Source organism: Melampsora larici-populina, assembly GCF_000204055.1.
Source record: "Melampsora larici-populina 98AG31 unplaced genomic scaffold MELLAscaffold_38, whole genome shotgun sequence".
In the NCBI taxonomy this organism is placed as follows: Eukaryota; Fungi; Basidiomycota; class Pucciniomycetes; order Pucciniales; family Melampsoraceae; genus Melampsora; species Melampsora laricis-populina.
Window position 1 is genome coordinate 375612 of NW_006768802.1, and position 20053 is coordinate 395664.

General features: G+C 42.1%; 3 protein-coding genes across 3 annotated transcripts; 2 read left to right on the forward strand and 1 right to left on the reverse strand.

The window, feature by feature from the left end:
* Positions 1-602: 602 nt before the first annotated feature.
* MELLADRAFT_109668 (uncharacterized protein) lies at positions 603-2511 on the forward strand (the record flags this gene model as incomplete). Its single annotated transcript, XM_007413656.1, has 5 exons — positions 603-887; positions 959-1321; positions 1386-1893; positions 2361-2440; positions 2509-2511. The coding sequence occupies 5 exons, from the start codon at positions 603-605 to the stop codon at positions 2509-2511; spliced, it is 1239 nt and encodes a 412-aa protein (XP_007413718.1).
* Positions 2512-3438: 927 nt separating this feature from the next.
* MELLADRAFT_109669 (uncharacterized protein) lies at positions 3439-4777 on the reverse strand (the record flags this gene model as incomplete). Its single annotated transcript, XM_007413760.1, has 4 exons — positions 3439-3570; positions 3644-3952; positions 4032-4085; positions 4163-4777. 4 exons carry the CDS (start codon positions 4775-4777, stop codon positions 3439-3441), a joined length of 1110 nt encoding a protein of 369 aa, XP_007413822.1.
* An 8716-nt stretch (positions 4778-13493) lies between these two features.
* On the forward strand, positions 13494-13670 carry MELLADRAFT_90534 (uncharacterized protein; the record flags this gene model as incomplete). The annotated part of the gene is made up of 1 exon (XM_007413657.1): positions 13494-13670. One exon carries the CDS (start codon positions 13494-13496, stop codon positions 13668-13670), a length of 177 nt encoding a protein of 58 aa, XP_007413719.1.
* Positions 13671-20053: the final 6383 nt, after the last annotated feature.

The window sequence follows — 20053 nt, forward strand, 5'->3', positions numbered from 1 at the left end:
GCGAAAAGGCTGTAGTTATTGTGTCAGAAAAGTAGTTTTTCCATTTTGTCATAAGCTTGAGGCGAGCACAAAAATTCCAAATCTTGTGGAAGGCCTGTACAGGCCCTCTTAAGCTGTTACAGGAGGACATAACAATCCGATCTGGCAACTTCCCCTGAAAGCGTCACAGAGCTGAGTGGTGGATAAAAGTGGTACAAGAATGTGTAGCATCTCATGAAGATAAACATACTCAAAGGTCACAAAATTCTACGGTGAGGGTCTGAGTGGAAGTCCAAAAAACAACGTAAGAGGACTTAACTTTTGGAGCTCACCCGCCAAAAAACACGAGTCCGGTGTAAGCCCCTCTTCGAGGGGCGCGGACGCAGCCGCGCGAGAGGGGCTTAGTTAAGCTTACATAACACAAGTGACAAGAGATCCATCCTTGCCGTGCCATTTTTTGTATCCGGCTTGGAACAGATGAATGATGGGATACGGTCTCTCTCTCATGAGGTGGATCATCGAACACAGTCACTCTTTCCACTTGTTTTTTTTCCAAATTCCCTTGGAAAAAAATTGTTACTTTTTCAATCGCACACTATTCCGTAGCATAGTTATCTTACAAAATGCCACACGAAGTAGTACCTCGGCCCGTCCCTAAGATTCCTATAACTGTTGATAAGACTGTGAAAATCTTGCATTTCATGACGTCTCTCGACGTCTCTCCCCGGGAATTCATGTATACCTTTTTCTCATCCACCGCCGAACACGAGGAAATAATCTATCGCCGTCGCTTGATGAAGATATGCCCAGGACAAAAGCACAACAAATCAATTCTTAAGAACTATGGCAATCTAATCAAGACTTCGCCTGATGGTCAAGTCTTCTGGGAGTCATTCATATTGAAAGAGGTGGGTTGTTATTTACCTTTATATTTTTGGAGTTCTATTTGTCCAAACCGACCATCTGTGTTTTCTACCAGGCGTCGGATATTGTAAATGCTCAAGAAGTAGAACGTGGATCTTACCCAAAGGGTGCATATGTCAGCTCAAGTCACATCCCAATTGACTTTTTCAGCGAGTCCTCAGAGGCCCAACGTACCGAGCAAATCAAGCAAGGGATGCCGTTCTTACACTCCCTAATATCACAGAAGATATTGACCAGTTCTAGTTCGAATGCCAAGGTGTTGATGAAAGATAGCAAGGTTAACAAAGAAAATGTCGGCAAGAAGGGAGAAACCCCCACTTGTGCTTTACCGCCTGAAAACGAAGAAGTACTGTCATTAGCTAACTTGGTAGATATTAAGTCCACTTGCGCTGAGCTAGCGGATCATAAAGCTGAGGTGGTCAGTCCTTTTATCCATGTGACAGTTGACGCACACTGTAGACTGACCACACCAATTTGCTAAGGTCCCGGTGGCTATCTGTGCTATGATTGCGTATACTTGCAATCGTTGTTGTAATGCCGTTCCTCTGCAGAACGGCCTGATGGTTCTGGCTGGAGGGGTGTCATGCCGCGTAAACGAATATCTTCAATGTTTCGGATTAACCTGTTCTCGCGACTCTGTTCTTGACGCCATGGAACACATGCGATTATCACAAGAGGAACAACTAATGCAAGTGTTCAAGGTTAACTCAAAGCTGTTGCCTTTGTTGTGTTTTGACAACATTGACATACACCTGCGAATTCACAATTCGCGAATTGACATGTCCTCGAGGCTTTTCCACGGGACTTGGGGCTTCTATACCGTGTTCCGTGCCGCCCTCCTCGCCAATTGCGAAGCTGAAGCCGTATCTCTAGCTTCTTTTGTGGCCGCGATGAAAGCTGCTGACCAGGAACCTGTCAAGATTGAAGATTTTGCGCCTCGCCCAGAAGAATCAGCTCATTTCAAAGCCGTGATCCAAGCTCAAATGGCTAGTGCACTCACTGATCACCTCTCGCATATGCCGAAAGCGCCTTCGGCAGCAGAGCTACCCCCTCTGAACATCAGACCGCCACCAATTGACCCGATAGAGTATCACACCCCGAACATTCACTTCTTGCGCATGATGGACGCGCCAGATTCTTCGGCTGACGGCGTCTCACGAGTTCTGGATCAAGTAATGGCCCAAATCGGTATGGACAAGGATGAGTACGCCAAACATCTGCTAGTCGCTGGTGGTGACGTCGGTTCGAATCAACTTGTGGAAAGCCTTTGTGGGAAACTACATCCAGCCATCGATGCTGTCGAGGGTTTGTCCTGGGTGGTTTCTGTCTTTGGTGCGGCACATACCACTTGGAACTTCGCCAAGGCGGTCTGGACCTTGCACTGGGGCAACTCAAGTGACGGCGAAAATTCGGGAGCATGGCGGTCGTTCTTTGAACTCGGTGGTGACTATATAAAGCCACCCGCATCGCAAGACTTCAATTCAATCATGCGGTCGATTCAAATTGTGCACAAGGCAAATCTAGTGTTCATATTAAGGTGAGCTTATCTTATCCATTTCATTCGCCTGATTGACTGACCTTTGAGATTCCTTGTGTTCCAACCAGTGAAACCATTGATTCTTTTGATAAAATTGATCTGACCGCAAAGGGCGATTGTCAACGACTCTTCGATACCGTCTGGAAACGCTACTTCTCTTCAGCCGCTTTGAAAGAAGCCACAGAATCCAAAGATGTTACGAGGTACAACTTTGTTATGCGATTACGTGACTTTAGCACCGTTGTTGAGGCGCATGGTGCTACACGCGCAGGCGATATAGGACGCCTGATCGCCATGTGGAAGCGTTGGGCGATCATGGCGCAAGGACTGACTGGGCTGTCACATTATTCTCGTCACATCCCTCGAATGGTTTTACTTCTGGAGAAAGATTTGCCCCCGCAGCTTGCACAAGTCATCAAGCATTCAATCCTGGTTCCTTCTCTCGAGCGGGATGGACATTGGATGCCCATCGACGAGTATCTGGAGGTGCACATTTTTTGGCTCAAAGAAGTTTACAATAACACGGTGAGTCAGTATTTGCTTAAAAAAAATTACTATAATACGGTGAGTCATTTTAGTGAGGAACACTTGCCAAGGTTTCTTTTGCTTACACTTAGTTGATTCGAACTGATAATCTCTTATGTCTCTCAAGGGCCATGGCACGGACATTGAGAGACTCACATACAGATATTCGAACAACATCCCAATGGTGCATTGGCATTTCGCTTCATTCCGGGGCAGCACAATTGATATGATTTCATTGCTAATATTCAATATTATTAACTGCTGATTTATCCAGCTGCGAAGGCTGATACAACTGATTAAGGCCAGTGCCGGTCACAAGATCGTTTTCCAACCAAACGCTAATAAAATCACCGATCCGTCGATGTCCAACTTCCTTCGATACGCCCAGGAACACCTGGTCAAGTGTACATCCGCTCGCATGCAATCCTTTGTAAAAAATCCATTCCAAATCGGGCTAGTCAACATGATCAAATTCATTCAAGAAGAAACAGCCGTGGGTCAATCGTCCCGCTTTCGGTGGGGTTCATCAAGGGGGTATGAGGCTGATGATGAAGATGGGTTGTTTCCTGACGAAGGTTAGATGTTGAGCACTCGGTAGAAGGCCCCTGTCGGCCCAAAAAAAGATCACAAATGAATTAAATAAACACCCTGTTGTTAGTATGTAATAATCAAACTCACCGGCCTCGAATTTGATCCCTCCACATCAGAGTACGGAATACCAGAAGTATACTTCCGCTTGACTTGGCTAGGCTCTTCGGTGGATTGAGTTGCCAAAGAGACGTCGCTTTTGCATTTGCTACGCCGGCGTGGGGCATTGGGTTGCGAGATCTGTGCCTTAGCCTCTGCCTGCAACCGGGTTCGCTCTTCACGCTCCTTCTGTCTGAGTTCTGCCTTGCGCGCTCTTTCGGCGGCTTCGGCCGCAATTCTGAGCTTTTTCGCTTTGCCCATTTCTTCTTTGATGCGCTTCTGTTCAATCTTTTCGGCCAGCTGTTTCAAAAAGCAGACAACTTCATTAGTAAACTGGCTATGCGATGGTCAGGCCCAGACCAAAGCCTGCACTACTTACTTTGGCTTCCTTCAATGCATTCGCCAATTCTTCCTCCTTTTCCTTTTCGGCCAGCTGCCCAATCGCAGATTTTTGTTCATTATATAAGTGTCATACAAATTGGCAAGCCAACACAAGTTTTTCAAACTCACTTTGGCTTCCTTGAGCGCTAGCTTCAATTGCGCCTCTTTCTGTTTGGCCAATAAAGTACCCTCAACTGAAAGAGGTACCTTGAAGCGGGCATTGCGCTTAATGGCCCGGCGCTGTTGGGCTGCTTGGGTCAGTGCATCTGTCGATTCGGTCTCGGTCTGCCAGTGTTTAAACGTTTGAAAAAGCGCCTCGAATTGGCCTGGAATGATTTCACCCGCCAAGATCTGCCTCATATCACTAGATTGATGATACATATCAATGTTCTTGGCTAGGTTCCACGCTACTTCTTCAGGGAAGTAGTCACATGGTCCAAATTCACAGTCCTCCGAGAAAACCTTGTAGAATAACCCTTTGAACTCATCTAACCACCGATTGACCAGCTGTTCGAGTGGCATGCTGGTCCTAATGGAATCGTCCGCATTGCAACGCAGCGCCTCCGGGAGGTTTGCAAGTGTTGCGGCAGGTGGGACTATAGGTAGGCCCTCGACCAGTTGCTCCAGATCAAACTCGCTGCATTTCATGGCATCATCAAAGTTGTCCACGGTGAGAGCTTTCTGCGCGACCCATAGTGATTCCGCTTCCTCGGGTAAGCAGTTGCTACAGTCACAAACCGGCATTTCTTCCATAAGCTGACGTGATTCCTCCTCCTGGACCACAAATGAATTAGGTGACAAAGGGATGTAGCCGTGTCTAGCAGCCAACATCACAATATAATATAAGCCTTTGCTTTGGAATTTGTGTTAGAAGACAAGGATCATGAAATCCACTCACGCAAGATCCACAGCCAGGGCTACGCAAAGGCATACCGGGGTGATAGCCAAAGCATCCATCCTATCGTCATCAGTCATCACGGTTGGAGTCTTGAAGTCTTCCAGTAGATTTTTCCCGTGGGTCCTATTATTTTCGACCAATAAGATGGCCAAACCGCGACGACCATCCCGGCCACATCGTCCAGCCATTTGGATAAAGTGGCACGGGTTGTGCCTTCCCACAACAATCACCCGGCGGACTCGATGCCAATTTTGGCCGAGTCCCAGAGCCAGAGTACAGCACATCACCGCAAGAGCTCCTCCTACATATGCCTCGACTGCAGCGAGTTTTGCTCGGGCTCCTGTAGTAGCATGATAACGGCGAGCAAAGGCAGAGAGGCCATTGTTTGCTTCGGTGGCCTGACCTCGCGCAGAATTGATGATTCGGAGAAAGTCCCACGTTGCATTCTGAGTTCCGGCGTATATAAGAGTTGGAGGTATCTCTTCTGTCGAAACCAATGTGTGGTGAGTGAAAACCCCATTCAGAGCCGCCTTCAAGGGTCTTTTATATGTCCTTCGGATCAAGCGTAGTTCCGGCCTGGTAAGTTCGGCTTTGGCAAAATGGACATCCTGAGGGTCAATCTTGAGATTAGATAGGATAGCTTGAATTGCCTGTGGTGTGCAAGTTGCCGACATCAGAAGAAGAGGTACTTTGTCGGTGGCTAGAAAACGTCGAGCAAGATCTCCGTAGTGTGGACGAAATACCCCCGTGTCCTGAATTCTCGCAAAGCTCGACAGTTTCTTCGCATGTCCACTCTTCACCAAGCCCCACATGTAAATCATGTGGGCTTCGTCTACAACCTTTAGAATTAGACGGGATTGAAACCGTCGATCCAGAAACATATTCGCGAAAATCGTGTTAGTCAACGCAACCTCCGGGCTCTGCATAACATTGCACATAGAAACACTGGAGTCAGGTATACAATCCAGAGATAGTAGGAAACAGAATAAACTACATACCACGTAAACAAAATTGTATTCACCTCTCAACACGGCGTCACACATCTCTTTACTGCAGTTCGTGCCGGTCATATTTACGGCCTTGAGCCCAACATATGATTTCTCCAAAACCTAATGATTGCTCGGTCAGTGTTGAGGCTTGAATGTGACCACAGTGTGAATACCTTACCTGATCATCACCAAGGCAATCCAAAGGGTTCATACTTAATACGATGGGTAATTGGCCTTTCTCGTACAAGTGGAACAACAATTCGGGAATTCGGGTCTTGCCAAAGCCGGTGCCCGCGAGGAGGAACGTTGTGCGGTTGTTGATGAGGTTGATGGCACTCTCGATTTGCTTGGGGCGATCAGGGTACCCGTATATCTTTTTAAACAACTCGCCAACTAATCGAGCTTGAATCTCTTCGCTGACATTGCGAAACAACGCTTTCAGAACAGGACGCCCGGTGTCACGTCCGAGACAATGGTCTGGGAACTGCTTTGACTCCGTGTCAGCATTGGCGAGGTATGTTTTTGAGGAAGTTACGAGGTAAGGAGTGGTGATATAGGAATACGAGCTAATCCGAGGTGGTATACGCGATGATGAGGTAACTTTGTGAATATCTTAGTGCGATCACTAAGATGATCACTAGGTGGCCAAACAACAGTTTGGTGACCTTAGCTCCTGGGTTTTGTCCCAGGATGTGTATTTTTGGACGCCGCAGTCTTGTGAGGCCCTGGGTGAAGTTCAGTATGAGGCCCCGTTTGTTTTCTCTGAAGAATTCCTCAGCCGACTCCGTTTTTGAGGAATGGAAAACTGGAGGTTGTAGGCAGTGAGTAGGCGAATGTTTTTTATTTTTGGCCCAGGGAGATTTGTTGAGAGGCAAAAAAGTTTTATAATGCAAGAGTGTTTTTGGATAAAAGCCCCGGCAGATCTCACGCTTGAAATTCGTGATAAGCCGTAAGTCCCTCTCTCGGACGTGCTTTTGCGCGGAGAGGGACGGGTTAAGTTTGTGTCCACAGACGGTAAACCGAAGAACCGGGGGATCCCCTGAGAGCGCTGAGAAACCTCCACCTACCCATGATGTATGGGTTTATACTGTAAATTGTGTCAGCTATGAGGAACTTAGTCACACTAAAATTCCCAAATAACTAAACCACTTAACCTTGACAATAATTATAATTACAAAAATCTATAAAAATATATATATCACATCTCAACACTCGAGTTTCAAGAGTGAACAATTACGTCACATTACAACTATTCGAAACACTGGCCAGGATCCAATAATAATTGAACCCTGACCAGGCAAACTCAACCCCACAACCACCAGACCAGTTAAAACACTACATTAACTAACCTGGAAGATCACAACGAAAACGATTTCAGGAAAAATCAAGAACCCTTAATTTTACCAAACCAGCTTAGGCAAATTAGAAGATTATTACGCCACGTTAGAAACCCAGCTCCTATATAATCCATAGATTTCTCCTAAGAAAGAAGAGACCACACCAAAAAAAACATAACCACCAATTCCTACTTGAATTACTCAAAGCTCTTATTTGATAAACGAAACTCGTTTTACTTTTAACAGAAACCAAGCCGCATTAAAACTTAAATTTTAGACAATAGCTTTTCTAAAGACTTACTTCTTCAAAAACTAGCTCTCTGTCTCACTTTTATCATTCCATTTCTTTTGTTTCTTAAAAGAAAACTCCAGTTACGTAAATCTTCAGAACTGTATCTTCATTCAATTTTTCCTGATTTTCACCCTATCGCTTGAGGACAAAGGATTTAAATCTTTACCTATTAGGATCTTATCAGTAAGACCTAGTGGAAGGCGTTTAGTTGATTTAGATCTCTAAAATAGCTACCTTTTTTGGATCCCAAAACTCTACGAGGAGTTGTCCAAGTAAGCGAGTTTACACCTCACTTAAGATACTTTTTCCTGATTGATTAGAACTACTACTAATCAACTTCTGTTCAATTGAAACAGAATTCCTTACTTGGCTAGAACTTATAGTAGCCCAACTGCTACCACAAAGCCCGTGCGTATTCACCTTATCATCTCAGAATTTGTCTTTCGAGTCACTTTTCATCTTGAGCTTATCCCGTTAGTCTCTACTTGGAATCTCAAGCTGACAAATTGTGTATGTAAATTCTTAAACCACATTCAATTTCTGACAAACCTTTAAGACACAAAACGTGTTGGTCATTAGGGGGTTTCAAGTTCAATTTTTTTTGGGTAATTTTTAAAAATTTGGACAAGTTGTTCGTAAAAAAAATCTTCGTAAAACAACGTATTTTTGAATCGGGACACCTTTTTAGGTGTCCCGCTGTAAAACATTTACGCATATTTTACAACAACGGGCAAGTTGTTGTAGGGTAAAAATACGCAAAAAATCCAACTTGAAACCCCCTATTAAATCTGGGTTTTCTTGTCCTATCTCGTGCAAACAGTGTTTCTACCGCCTTTCACACATTTTGACTATTTCTGTACCATCCTTGTCGGTGATGTCTTCTTTAGATTCTCATTGCTCGCATCATCGATCCCTTTCATTCAAATTGTTTGTGTCACTCACGTCCACATTGTAAATGTTTTGTATGCCGAGTTCTTTGTCAAACTATTGTTGCAACTGCATTTGGGTTGTTTTATGTGTTGAAGGAAAGTAGTACGGTTGCTTATCGGATAAAATTTGGCTGCTCTTGTTGGTTATTTTGAAGGATTGATCCTTTCAGTTTCTGGCAATCTGCAAGCAATAGAAATATAAAAAATGCACATATCACATATAACACAAATCACTCCGGGTTTGCAGTTGTATACATGTTCCATCATATCATTTACATTCCATCACTTAAAGAGTAGGCTGCTTGTCAGCACAGCCCATCTAGCCTCGGGCTTGAAGAATGAAAATGCAAACATCATGAACGACACTATCATCATCCCCGCAACAGCAAAGATTTCAAACCAGGTCATCTGTCTCTCCATCACTGTCACCTCACCCGATGTTCCCCCTTCTCGTCTCGTTTGGTCACATCCTCATTCAATCAATGATGTATGCTGACACGATACAAGTTTGTCAAAAATCGAATATTGATGCGGTAAATGACTTAAGCTGCAGAATGAGGAAAGCAAGGGCATGTTGTCTTTGGCAGTTGAGTATGTGCAAAAGGTCAGGAAAAACCTGCGCAAACCAAGGCACTCGCCAGCATAATGCTGAGCCTGTGAAAGGTCTCAGGCATCAAGGGTCCAAGGTGTATCATTAAGGTTTTGGACATATACCTTCCCGGTGTAAGCATACATAGGCGACATGTAAGTATGCTTAAACTGGGAGGGTGTATTATCAGATTCTCAGAAAATTCTCAGTCTCACATTCTCAGGGATTTCCCCCAATTCTTTGGTGCTCCCTCCACAGAGGCTCCGAGCCACTGTTCAAATTCAATGAAATAAATTAACAATTTGAACACGGTCCAAGTGTAATTCAAACACGATTTTTCTCAACTTGAGGACCCCTATTTGAATGCTTCACCGTGTCGGGATAGTGTTCGCTCGTCGACGAGCGCGCACGACTTCCCTTTCTGCCTCAAAGGGAGTTGGTGTGCGCTCGTCGACTAGCAAAGCCTACACAGACACAGTGCTTAACGATCTCAAACAGGAAAGACAGCTTCTACCCGAGGCCAGTTGTTTGGATCAGTGAAGCTCGTCAAGCTCTGTGTTCACGGATCACGGCAGCATCACTTTTTGGGCTCTTTGTCATAAAGTGCACGGAAAAAGATTCTTGAGCTTGACTTTGGGAAGGCAGTGTATACTGTGCAACAAGACAGCGTTATTCTTTTGTGGTCAAAGGGGCAATGGGGAGGGGTAACAGGGAACATCATTTACATCTCTTCATCACAAATGCTCACTCAAGCAACAACCTGACTTTACCCATTCTTGATGCTTCTCTTGTAGTGTCCACTACTCACGTACTCTGCCAAATACTCAATCGCTCCTCTGTTCTGAAGTTGTCATCCAGGGAATGAAGTTTTGCCCAAGGTCCAGGAGAGAATGACTTGGTTCATTTTCTCTCTGTTTCCCTTGTATATGATCCCTTACGGTGGAACTGTTTGACTTTTATCAATTCTTTGTCTTTTGCTACATGCACGTCCAAGTTGCTCTTGTTCGTCACTACCAAACGACCTTCATTACATCGAATGTTAGCCTGGTCCGTATGATTAGCCCACTCACCTCTGCTATACAACCTTCATTCATCATGGATTTTTGCTGACCTTGTCTCTTTTTCTATCCTTTGACCTTTTGTTAGACTCTCTCTCTTGATCTCAACAACAGCCACAACTCACACTTAATCAGGACATCCTCCAGAAAGTACTCCTTTCTTCCTCAAGTTAAAGTCAAACAAGGTTGGCATTGAATCTTTGATAATCACAGTGTCATTTTACTAGTCACTGGCAGGCCAGTGAGTGCATCCAGCTCAATCCCACCTCAAAACCATGTCAGTTCAATCTCAATTCAATCTCAATCCAATATCAATGTTTGGCCTAGAGGAGCAGACAAATATTCTTCCAAAATGAACTGAAATAAGATATAGTTGCATATCCACAAATGAAGGTTTCAGAATTTTTGGAAGTTATGAGTGATTTTCAGATGAGCCACAACGAAATATCCTTCTGAGCCCCTTCCAAAGACTTCTCCTGTAAAGCAGAAGTTGATAGCTCTTGATTATACAGATATGTTGGGATTCTTTGTTGGGAATGAGGTTTTATAATTATAGATACAACTATTATATTAAGGAATGAAAATAGGAAAAGGGACAAGATGACTGGTAAGGTGGTTGTTTTTTTGGTTGGTTGTGACAATACATTGATTTTTTATGTGTATACATTCTTCATTTGAATGGATACTAATCCATTCAATTCATATCATTTACCATGTTGGTTTCTCATCTTTATGATTAGGACTTTGATATACTTTTGTTTTGGGGAAGCTGTATTTTTTTACTTTGGAAAATGGTGGTTTTGGACTTTGCAAAGATGACAATTTCAAACTATGAAGGAAATGATGAATGTATGGTTGAGGTTTCAGATTAAGTCTTAAATCTTGAAGTTTTAACACACATATGAGCTCAAATGATTGGATTGTGCCTTGAATGACCTCTTTGGAAAAAAACCTGGTTTAACCATATAATTTGGTCAAAACCCCAAATCTAGAGCTTGACTGGTATGTACACACCCCCACAAGTCGCGGCTGGTGGGAGGGTGTATAATCTAGGACTTGAGTGGTATCTACACACCCCTGCAGGACGCGACTTGTGGGGGGTGTATTCATACCACTCAAGTTCCTACATTCATCTTTTGGCTTACTTTCATCATTCACATCAACCTCTGATTTTCACCAATTGATTTGAATTTCTAAAGGTAAGTCATTTCTATTTTTGTGTTTCTTTTGATTTTATTTCCTAACACTAATTAATTTCTTTCTTTCAAATTATCTTGATTAAATTGCTCTTGTGCTTTCTAGATTGATTGATTGATGTTTCTACTTTTAACTCTTTTGATTTTGGATCATTCATCTTTTCCTTGCTCCTTATTACTTCTCTCAATTAAATTTGGTTCTGAATTTCAAGATCAATTGATTCAATTTGATTCATTAGGGGTTCTCAAAGTTGGCCCGGTTTCAAGAAAACCCAGTTGACCCGGTTGCTTTTTGGCAGTAACCTTGTGTATTGAGTTGACATTTTTTGACAGATCACAGCCAAAAAGTCAACTGGGTCAACCGGGTTTTTACAAACCGGGCCTACTTTGAGAACCCCTATTTCAATCTAGTAAGTTCTTTCAAGTTTCATTTGTCTTCTCTTTCCTTTTATATCTCTTACAATTTGATTTATTCATTTGAATGATTCACTTAATTCACTAATTGAATGTTGCTCTTTCTTTCCAGTTTATCTAATTGATTAGTTTCTTTGATTGCCATTGAGAAAGACATTCTCCATCAATCAATGGATGTACCTGATCTGAGTTGAATGTATTCACCACCAATCAATCTTTTTCAAAATTGAATGTTTCAATGGTAAGTCATCCAATTCTTCTCTTCTTTAATTTCAGTCTTTACCAACCAAAGTTTCCTTTATGTTTTTCAATTTGTTTTAACTTTTTTCTTTTTTGAATTCTAATTTCAATCTTTTCAGTGGGCTTTAACTATATCAACCCATCAACTTAATCTGCATTGAAGGGGCCAATGCATATGATGGTTGTAACTCATCAAAGATCGAGTAAAGATCATAGGCAGAAATTCATGACTTAGACTACTCATAAGTGTAATTGGGTTGTAAATTTTGCTTTTGGTGGACTGGATAGTGAATAAAAAAACCTTGTGAGATTTTGGTAAAAAACTTGTGTACCGCTTCCCAACCCAAACCTTTTCCACTCCCTTGAAAACACCAAACTCAAACTATCATGATTCATCCCTTGTGATATGTGTATATCTGATCTCATAATTGGCTTCACGTTTGTTTGTTTGTTATTTTCTTTTGGAAGGTTGATAGAGATGAAATTCACACTGTTCTAAGTGGGTTAAATAACTACAAGTCTGACTTCATAGGCCCGAGCCTTCAGTGATTTTGTTGGTGTTTTAAGGTGGAGCAGGAGCAGAACATGCAGTGTTCTATAGCTGGACTTGGAGTGTAGATGCGAGGGTGATGGGGTTGAGCTACAAGAATGTTGAATAAAGACAAAAGATGCACATTTCAAAGTGAGATAAGCACTCAAAACTGGACCTCATAGTCACAAAACTTCAATGGGATAGTGGGTAGTTTATGGAAGAAGGTGCCAAACATCATATTTTGAGGGATTGAGCATGAATATAGAGGTGATTGAGTGGTTGTATGAATAAGTGGTGATATGAAACTATGTGAAACCACCGGAAGATTTTGGAGGATCAATTTTCATCTGTAGCTCTACTACTGAACTAGCTCCAGGTGGATCTGCAGCCCATGCATATCCTCCACTTGAACTGATATTGAGGTCACTTTGATATTGAATTGAGATTGTTTTGAGGTTGTTTTGAGGTGAATCGTACTCACTGGCCTGCCAGTGAGTAGTAAAATGTCACTGTGAATCACACTGTAACTTTCATTCCGTCTATCATCAATTTACTGGCAAAACTTGTTTCCTCTTCAACCCCCTTCAGGCTTCTTCAACTTTGATCAAGTTCTTTTAGTTTGAATATACATAAGTTATGAAGAGGTAGAAACTTACTGTCTCAAAGAGTTACAAGCAAGTGGCTGGATTCACGCCATAGCTGTTGCAGGTATGCATTAATCATCACATCAGTAAAACTTGATAACAGCAAACTCTGTTGATTTATACCCCGGAATCTTTTTTCACCTCATTTCATGATCCCATTCCCGAGAAAAACCTCTGATCTTCTTGCTTTCAACTTTACTTTTTCGTAAGCGGGACACTTTTGGACTACAGATAGAATCACCTCTCAATCACTCAATTTTCAGGTGTCTCAATTGTTATCAAAGCTACTATCAGTCTTCTCAAACAATGATTCTAACAATTTAAGCACATAGATATCTCAAGATGAAATTGCTTAGATTGATTGGTGATTTATCACATTTAGCTTCAATTATTTTAATTCAACAGATCGTTCAATGTGTTTCAGCAACAGGTATAAGTTTCCAAACTCAAGTTCTTTATGTGCTTGTCTTCATGACTTGTTTCATGGATCTTATCACTGGACATTACATATTGCTATGATTTTTCCTCTCATTTCAATATGGGTTGTGTTTTGAAAATTGACTTGTGTCTTGGTTCTTTCTACACTGCCAAAATGGTGAAAGAGCATCATCAATTTTGCGCTGTCTCCCTTCCTTTACTCGAATGTACTTGTTGGATTTATTTGTGCTTCAAATGTCTTACTACATATTTAATGTATTTCTCATAAATGTATTTCTGATCTTGTCCATTTTCGTTGTTCTCAATTATGACTACATTACATCATATAGCCCAATTAGGAACATTACGTCAATGGTGTTGTGACATCATTCATTATAATTTCATTTTTGTATTTTCTTTATAACCTGATGTTGAACACCAGTCTGATGTTTTATTTTCTCATCCGACTGTTTCTTTACAAAATCTTATCATAAGATTTTTGTGTCTGTTTCTTCTTCATCTTATACTAAGATTTTGTTTTTGTGTTTGGATTCAGTCCAACAGTACTTTCCTCATCCGCGCACTACATATTCTTTTACACTCAGATCTCTGGGATTATTCCCTGTACTCATAGGCTGATTTCCCCATTACTTTCCAGTTTGTCTCAAACCACACTCATTCATGTAATTTTTCTTTGCAATTCCGACTTTCTCCCTTTCAATCACTTCCCTTCTTTTCTCAGTAACAGTTTAAAGTATGTCTTCACACTTGTTCCTGATTCCATCTTCACACCTGTTCAACTACGTACAGTACCACACTATGTATCATGCTTAAGTCAGTCATTACTTTGTGCGGCCTGTGCAAGTCAATTATTTCTGTTTACGTTTTTTTGATGCGCTGATGTGCAATTGGATCCTGCCTCTGCTTGGCTATCTATGCCACTGTTGTCTTGAGCATGCCGTTAAAAGACCAACACTTGGTGCACAGACTACGGTAAATACCAAATGTGCACAACCAATGTGGACTGTGACAGTTGGCAATTGTAGCTCACAATCACTTGGAGATCCGAGCATGCGGAGATGAGAGTTTCCCTCATCCCCGAGGCCGCGGAGATGAGGGAAGTTCCCCTCATCTTTGAGTGAGCATTTGTGATGAAGAGATGTAAATTATGTTCCCTGTTACCCCTCCCCATTGCCCCTTTGACCACGAAAGAATCACGCTGTCTTGTTGCACAGTATACACTGCCTTCCCAAAGTTGAGCTCAAGAATCTTTTTCTGTGGAATTTATGACAAAGAGCCCAAAAAGTGATGCCGCCGTGATCCGTGAACACAGAGCTTGACAAGCTTCACTGATCCAAACAACTGGCCTCGGGTAGAAGCTGTCTTTCCCGTTTGAGATTTTTAAGCATTCAAATGAGACATTTCATATGTCTAATGACCACAGTAGAAACTATCGGACAAATCTCTCAGAAAACAAGTCACGTATCTGCGCTTGCCAATTTACCAAGTGTTGGTCTTTTAACTCCAGGCCAAGCGGAGCTTGTAAATAATAGTTCAGACAACCTCTGACAGTCTTGTAAAATATCTCTTCAATTTCAACAAGCATGGTAGAAAACTGATTCATCTGCGCAAGGAAATTAGTAAACTCATCAGAGTCCCACGCTGTTGCTCGCGGCTTTGAGTGGGCGCGCCCATGAACCAAAGCATGTGATCTATGAGGTATCCAGCTATCTCCCACCTTCAAGTCATCTCAGATGAATCAATATGTGTTGTGGGTGCCACCCCACACCATCTTGTTCCAGTCATGGAAGCATTTACATCTGGATTGACAGGTACCCTAACAACAAAATTTTGGAATACATCTTATTGCAACACATGTTCATTTATTTTTTCTGATTTGGTTCATCTCTGTTGCACTATTTCTGATAAAGTTGTTTATAGGGGGTTTAGAGCATTGCCACCGGTGGTAGGTAACTGTTGGAAAATGTCAGGAAGTGTCCAATTTAGCTTACAGACCTGAGCCACTGGCACATGTAAACTGACGGATTGCAATGTGAGGAACCAAGCACAAGGCCCTCTCCCATCCTCAAGAGTCAAGTCAGACTCAGTACAAGCATACATGGGGTATAAGGCTCATAACACCACTCCCCCCTTATATCCCAATCCCCTCTTGACAGATCTGATATCTTTCCACAGGCTAGCATTAAAAACCCTGTGGGACAAAAAGCTTTGCCCTCTCTCTTACATCCTTCTTGCCTTAAAGTATCTCTTCTCTGCATTTGGATATTTTCTATCAAAGCCGTTTACCAGTTGTTGAGTGTTACCTAAGTTCTTGATGGGTTCCCAAGAATCGTGTTCTGAACCATATCCTTTCCAACTAATTAGGTATTTGATTTTGCCTTGTTTTCTTCTTCTGTCTAAAACTTCATTGACTTCAAATTCAACATTTCCCTGTATCTCTACGGTCAGGAGGTTCGCCTTGCTGTCCTTTAATCTTTCCTTTTTTGAATTTTTGAAGGATGTTGACATGGAATACCGGGTGAATGCCCTCCATCTTCTTTGGTAAAAGTAGCTTATAAGCATTAGTTGAGATTTGTTGTGTTATTTCATACGGTCCAAGCCATTTGTGAGAGAACTTAGCCATTGGAAGTGTTGTTGTTATGTTCTTGCTATTCAGCCACACTTGTTCCCCTTTTTTCCATTTTGGAGTTGCCAACACTTTCTTATTGGATTGAATCTTCATTGACTCCTGAGCTTCTTCCATTGCTACTTGTAGTTCTTTTTGAACATCTTTCAATTGGTTGATTTGGTCACCAACTGCCGGGAGACATTGATCTGCACTTGGGACATCTGACAGTGTCAGCCCTGAGCCCTGTGTACAGGACCACGGACTAACAAACACACATGTAAATATATGTAATACATATGTAATCATATGAAACTTGTCTAAAACCATAAGAATTACAACTCATGGCTCAGTTTCAAGAGTCACTTAAGTAACAAGACTTACTAGGATTTAACTAGTAATAGTAAACCTAACCCAAACCTAACTCAAAGAAAAGCAAACCTAAGCGCCAACCACAAGTTGACACCTAGATCTGGAATATATAAACTCCTCTTCTTCCCACTCTAGAAGAAGGACCAACTTATTATCATTCCACAATTCCACATCACAACTTACTTGATTCTTACCTAGAATATTGAGTATAGTGATTTTATTGTATTTGATCTTATAGTTCTACAACCTTCCTCAAGCCCTTGTAAGCTTTAAAGTGGTGGTTCTAAACTAGTGGGACTATATAGTTATAGAACCAAGCTTTAGAATTGCATAGGATACCTCCTGAGTTGAGTGTAAAGTATCCGGCGGAACCTTTGAGCAATCAGAGTGTAAAGTTCTGCAGGCTCTATCCCCAACAGAGCTCTTGAGTAAGCTCCTTTGAAGGATTACTCAGCCATCCCACTGGCTTTAAACCCTCTCCTTAGAGGTCAACTAACTGAAGTCTTTACTTGTGTGTACCAAGTAAAGACTTTGTTAATCTTTATTCCACCCGTACTTCACCTTTTTAGTGAAGAGTCAGCCAAAAAGTAGCTGACCCCTCACAGACAGACTCGGGTTGAATCCATAATTAGCCATGAACGGTGACATGCCTATTGATACATGTTCATCATTGTTATAGGAGAACTCAGCCATTGGGAGGAGAATATTCCAATCATCCTGCTTGTGAGCTGCGTAGTGTCAAATATATTGTTTGACTGATTTGTTTGTAACTTCTGATTGGCCATCCGTGTGAGGATGGTACGCGGTTGAAGATTGTGTTGTAACTCCTAGCCTCTTATTCATTTCTCTTGTAATTTTCAATACAAATATGTTGCATCTATCTGATGTGATTGATGCCGGAGTTCCGTGAAGCTTCCATACCTGATTCAGCATTAACAATGCCAATTCTTCAGACATCATTGTTTTCGGCAGGCCAGAAAATGTGCCATTTTTGTGAATCTGTCTAGTACCGTTAGTATGCTATCATAGCCATCAGATACAGGTAAGTCAGTTATCATGTCATAACAAATGTCTCTCCATGGGCATTCTGGTACCGGTAACGGTTGCAGGCTCCCAAATGGTTTGGTTGTGCAAGACTTTACCCTCTGGCACAATCCACAACCATTGACGTATTCGTTCACATACGACTTCAACGAAGGCCAGTGGTACGCCCTTTTTGCCAAAGCCATAGTTCTCATTTGCCCAGGGTGTACTGCCACTTGACTGTCATGTCTTGACTTGAGAACTTGCGGTTATATAATGTTGCTATTTGGTGCTACTATCCGGTTCTTGAAGTATAAGATGTTGTTGCTCAATTTATAATATTTAAGTAAATGTGAGCTTGGCATTTCTGAGCATAACCACCTTAATCCTACTAGCTTGGGATCCTTCAAGACTTCAACTTTTACTTCTTCGATGATTCTTGAATCACTCCATGTGTCACTAGTCACTTCAACTGGTGTTAGTTCCATTTCCGCGTCCATCACCTCCTCTAGTTGTATTTCTTTTTCAAAGCATGAATCAAATAAGTCAAGTGCCTCAATGAACACATCACTTGGTAGGTTGTCTGGTTTCAACAATCTGCCAAACGTGAGTTTCTCTCCAGCCGCTGTGGCTAAGTCCGGTCTGCGTGATAACGCATCCGGTTTGGTTGATTGCTTGCCGGGTCGAAATCTGATTTCAAAATCAAAGCTACCCAGTATTTCCGCCCATCTTGCTTGCTGCCTGGTTAATTCCTTAGTGGTCATCAAAGACTCGAGGTTTTTGTGATCTGTATACACTGTCACGTTTAGTTGATTTGGGTTTCCCTCTAAGTACTGGTGTCATTCCTTAAATGCTGAAACCACCGCTAGCAGCTCTTTGTCAAATATTTTGTAGTTCTTTTCAGCTTTAATTAGTGATCGTGATAAAAACACTACTGGATGCAATTCATTGTCAATGTCAGAAATTTGAGATAACACAGAACCTAGCGCGTAATCAAAACAATCACATTCCAGGATGAATGGCTTGTACGGGTTCACAATGGTTAAGACTGGAGCTGTGGTGAACACCGTTTTGAGATTTTCAAAAGCTTGATTATGTTCACTTGTCCATTCAAATTTTACATTATCCTTTGACAGTTCATGCAATGGTTGTGCTATCTTTGAAAAGTGATGTATAAATCGGCGATAAAAGTTGGAAAACCCTAAGAATGTTAGAACTTCAGAAGCATTCTTTGGCGCAGGCCAATCCATAGCAGCCTTTACTTTAGTTTCATCCATTCAAATCTTATTCCGCGAGATTACCAGACCCAAATACGACACTTCACTTCGAGAAAACTTGCATTTCTCTGGCTTCAACCAGACATTTTGCTCTTTCAGGATTTCAAGCACTTCCTTCACTACAGCTTTGTGATTGACTCCTGGTTTTGTGTAGATCATTCTATCATCCTGGTACGCTGCCACATCCCTCCCTATGTGAGCTTGTAGAATGTCCTGGATGAAGAAAAAGAATCCGGGGGCTCCCATTGGCCCAAAAGGCATTGTGAGTGGCTCAAATTGCCCAGCCTTGCATATGAATGCCAATTTTGCCTCATCACCTTCTCGTACCCTAAGATTATTGTACCCATTTATCATGTCTAAGCTGGTGAATTCATCCGCATCAAGTAAACTATCCACTAGCTCCATTGTTAGTGGTAAAGGATATTTGTCTTTGATTTTTAGAGCATTAAGTTTCCTATAATCAAAGCATGGCCTTAAATTACCATCCTTCTTCCCTGTGAAGAGCACAGGAGCTGCCCACGGGGATGTTGTTCTCCTGATAGTACCATTCAAAAGACCTTTCTCTAACATTTCATTTAAGACCTTGTTCTCTTTTGGTGATAACAGTATTACTCTTCCAGCTTGAGGAGTCACTCCAGGGAGTAGGTCCATTCTAAAGTCATACGGGCGATGCGGGGGTAGGGTGTTGGACTTGGCTTTTTCAAACATATGTAAATACTCGTGATAGCACTTTGGAACCATTTCAGCTGCCGTTTGTTCGGGTTTTCCTTTTGCTTGTTCACTCGCCAGTTTGGCTGATAAGTTCCAGGACACCTTTGCCGCATCTATCATCGCTGTGGACAAATTTGTGAGGACTACAGCATACAATTGGGTCCCTATGTTATGTCTTACAAAAGGAGATCTTTGCTTGCCAACTTTGCTCAAAATTGATAGGTGAGGTGGGTTGGGCGAATTACTCGGTGGGGTTTTTGACAAGTTATTTTCAAACTTTACTCCCATCTCAGTGTTCCTAGCAGTCCTCCTTGGCCTGCGTGGTCCTCGGAGGTGTTTGACAGTTCATCCTGAGACTTTGCCTTTTGAGTTGGTGCTTGATCACAAGTTGGTGCTTGATCACAAAGGGAGTCTGAGTCTTCTTGTTTGGGTCGCTTGTCAGGACCTTGGTCCTCTTTGTTTGTGTTGCTCAGAGT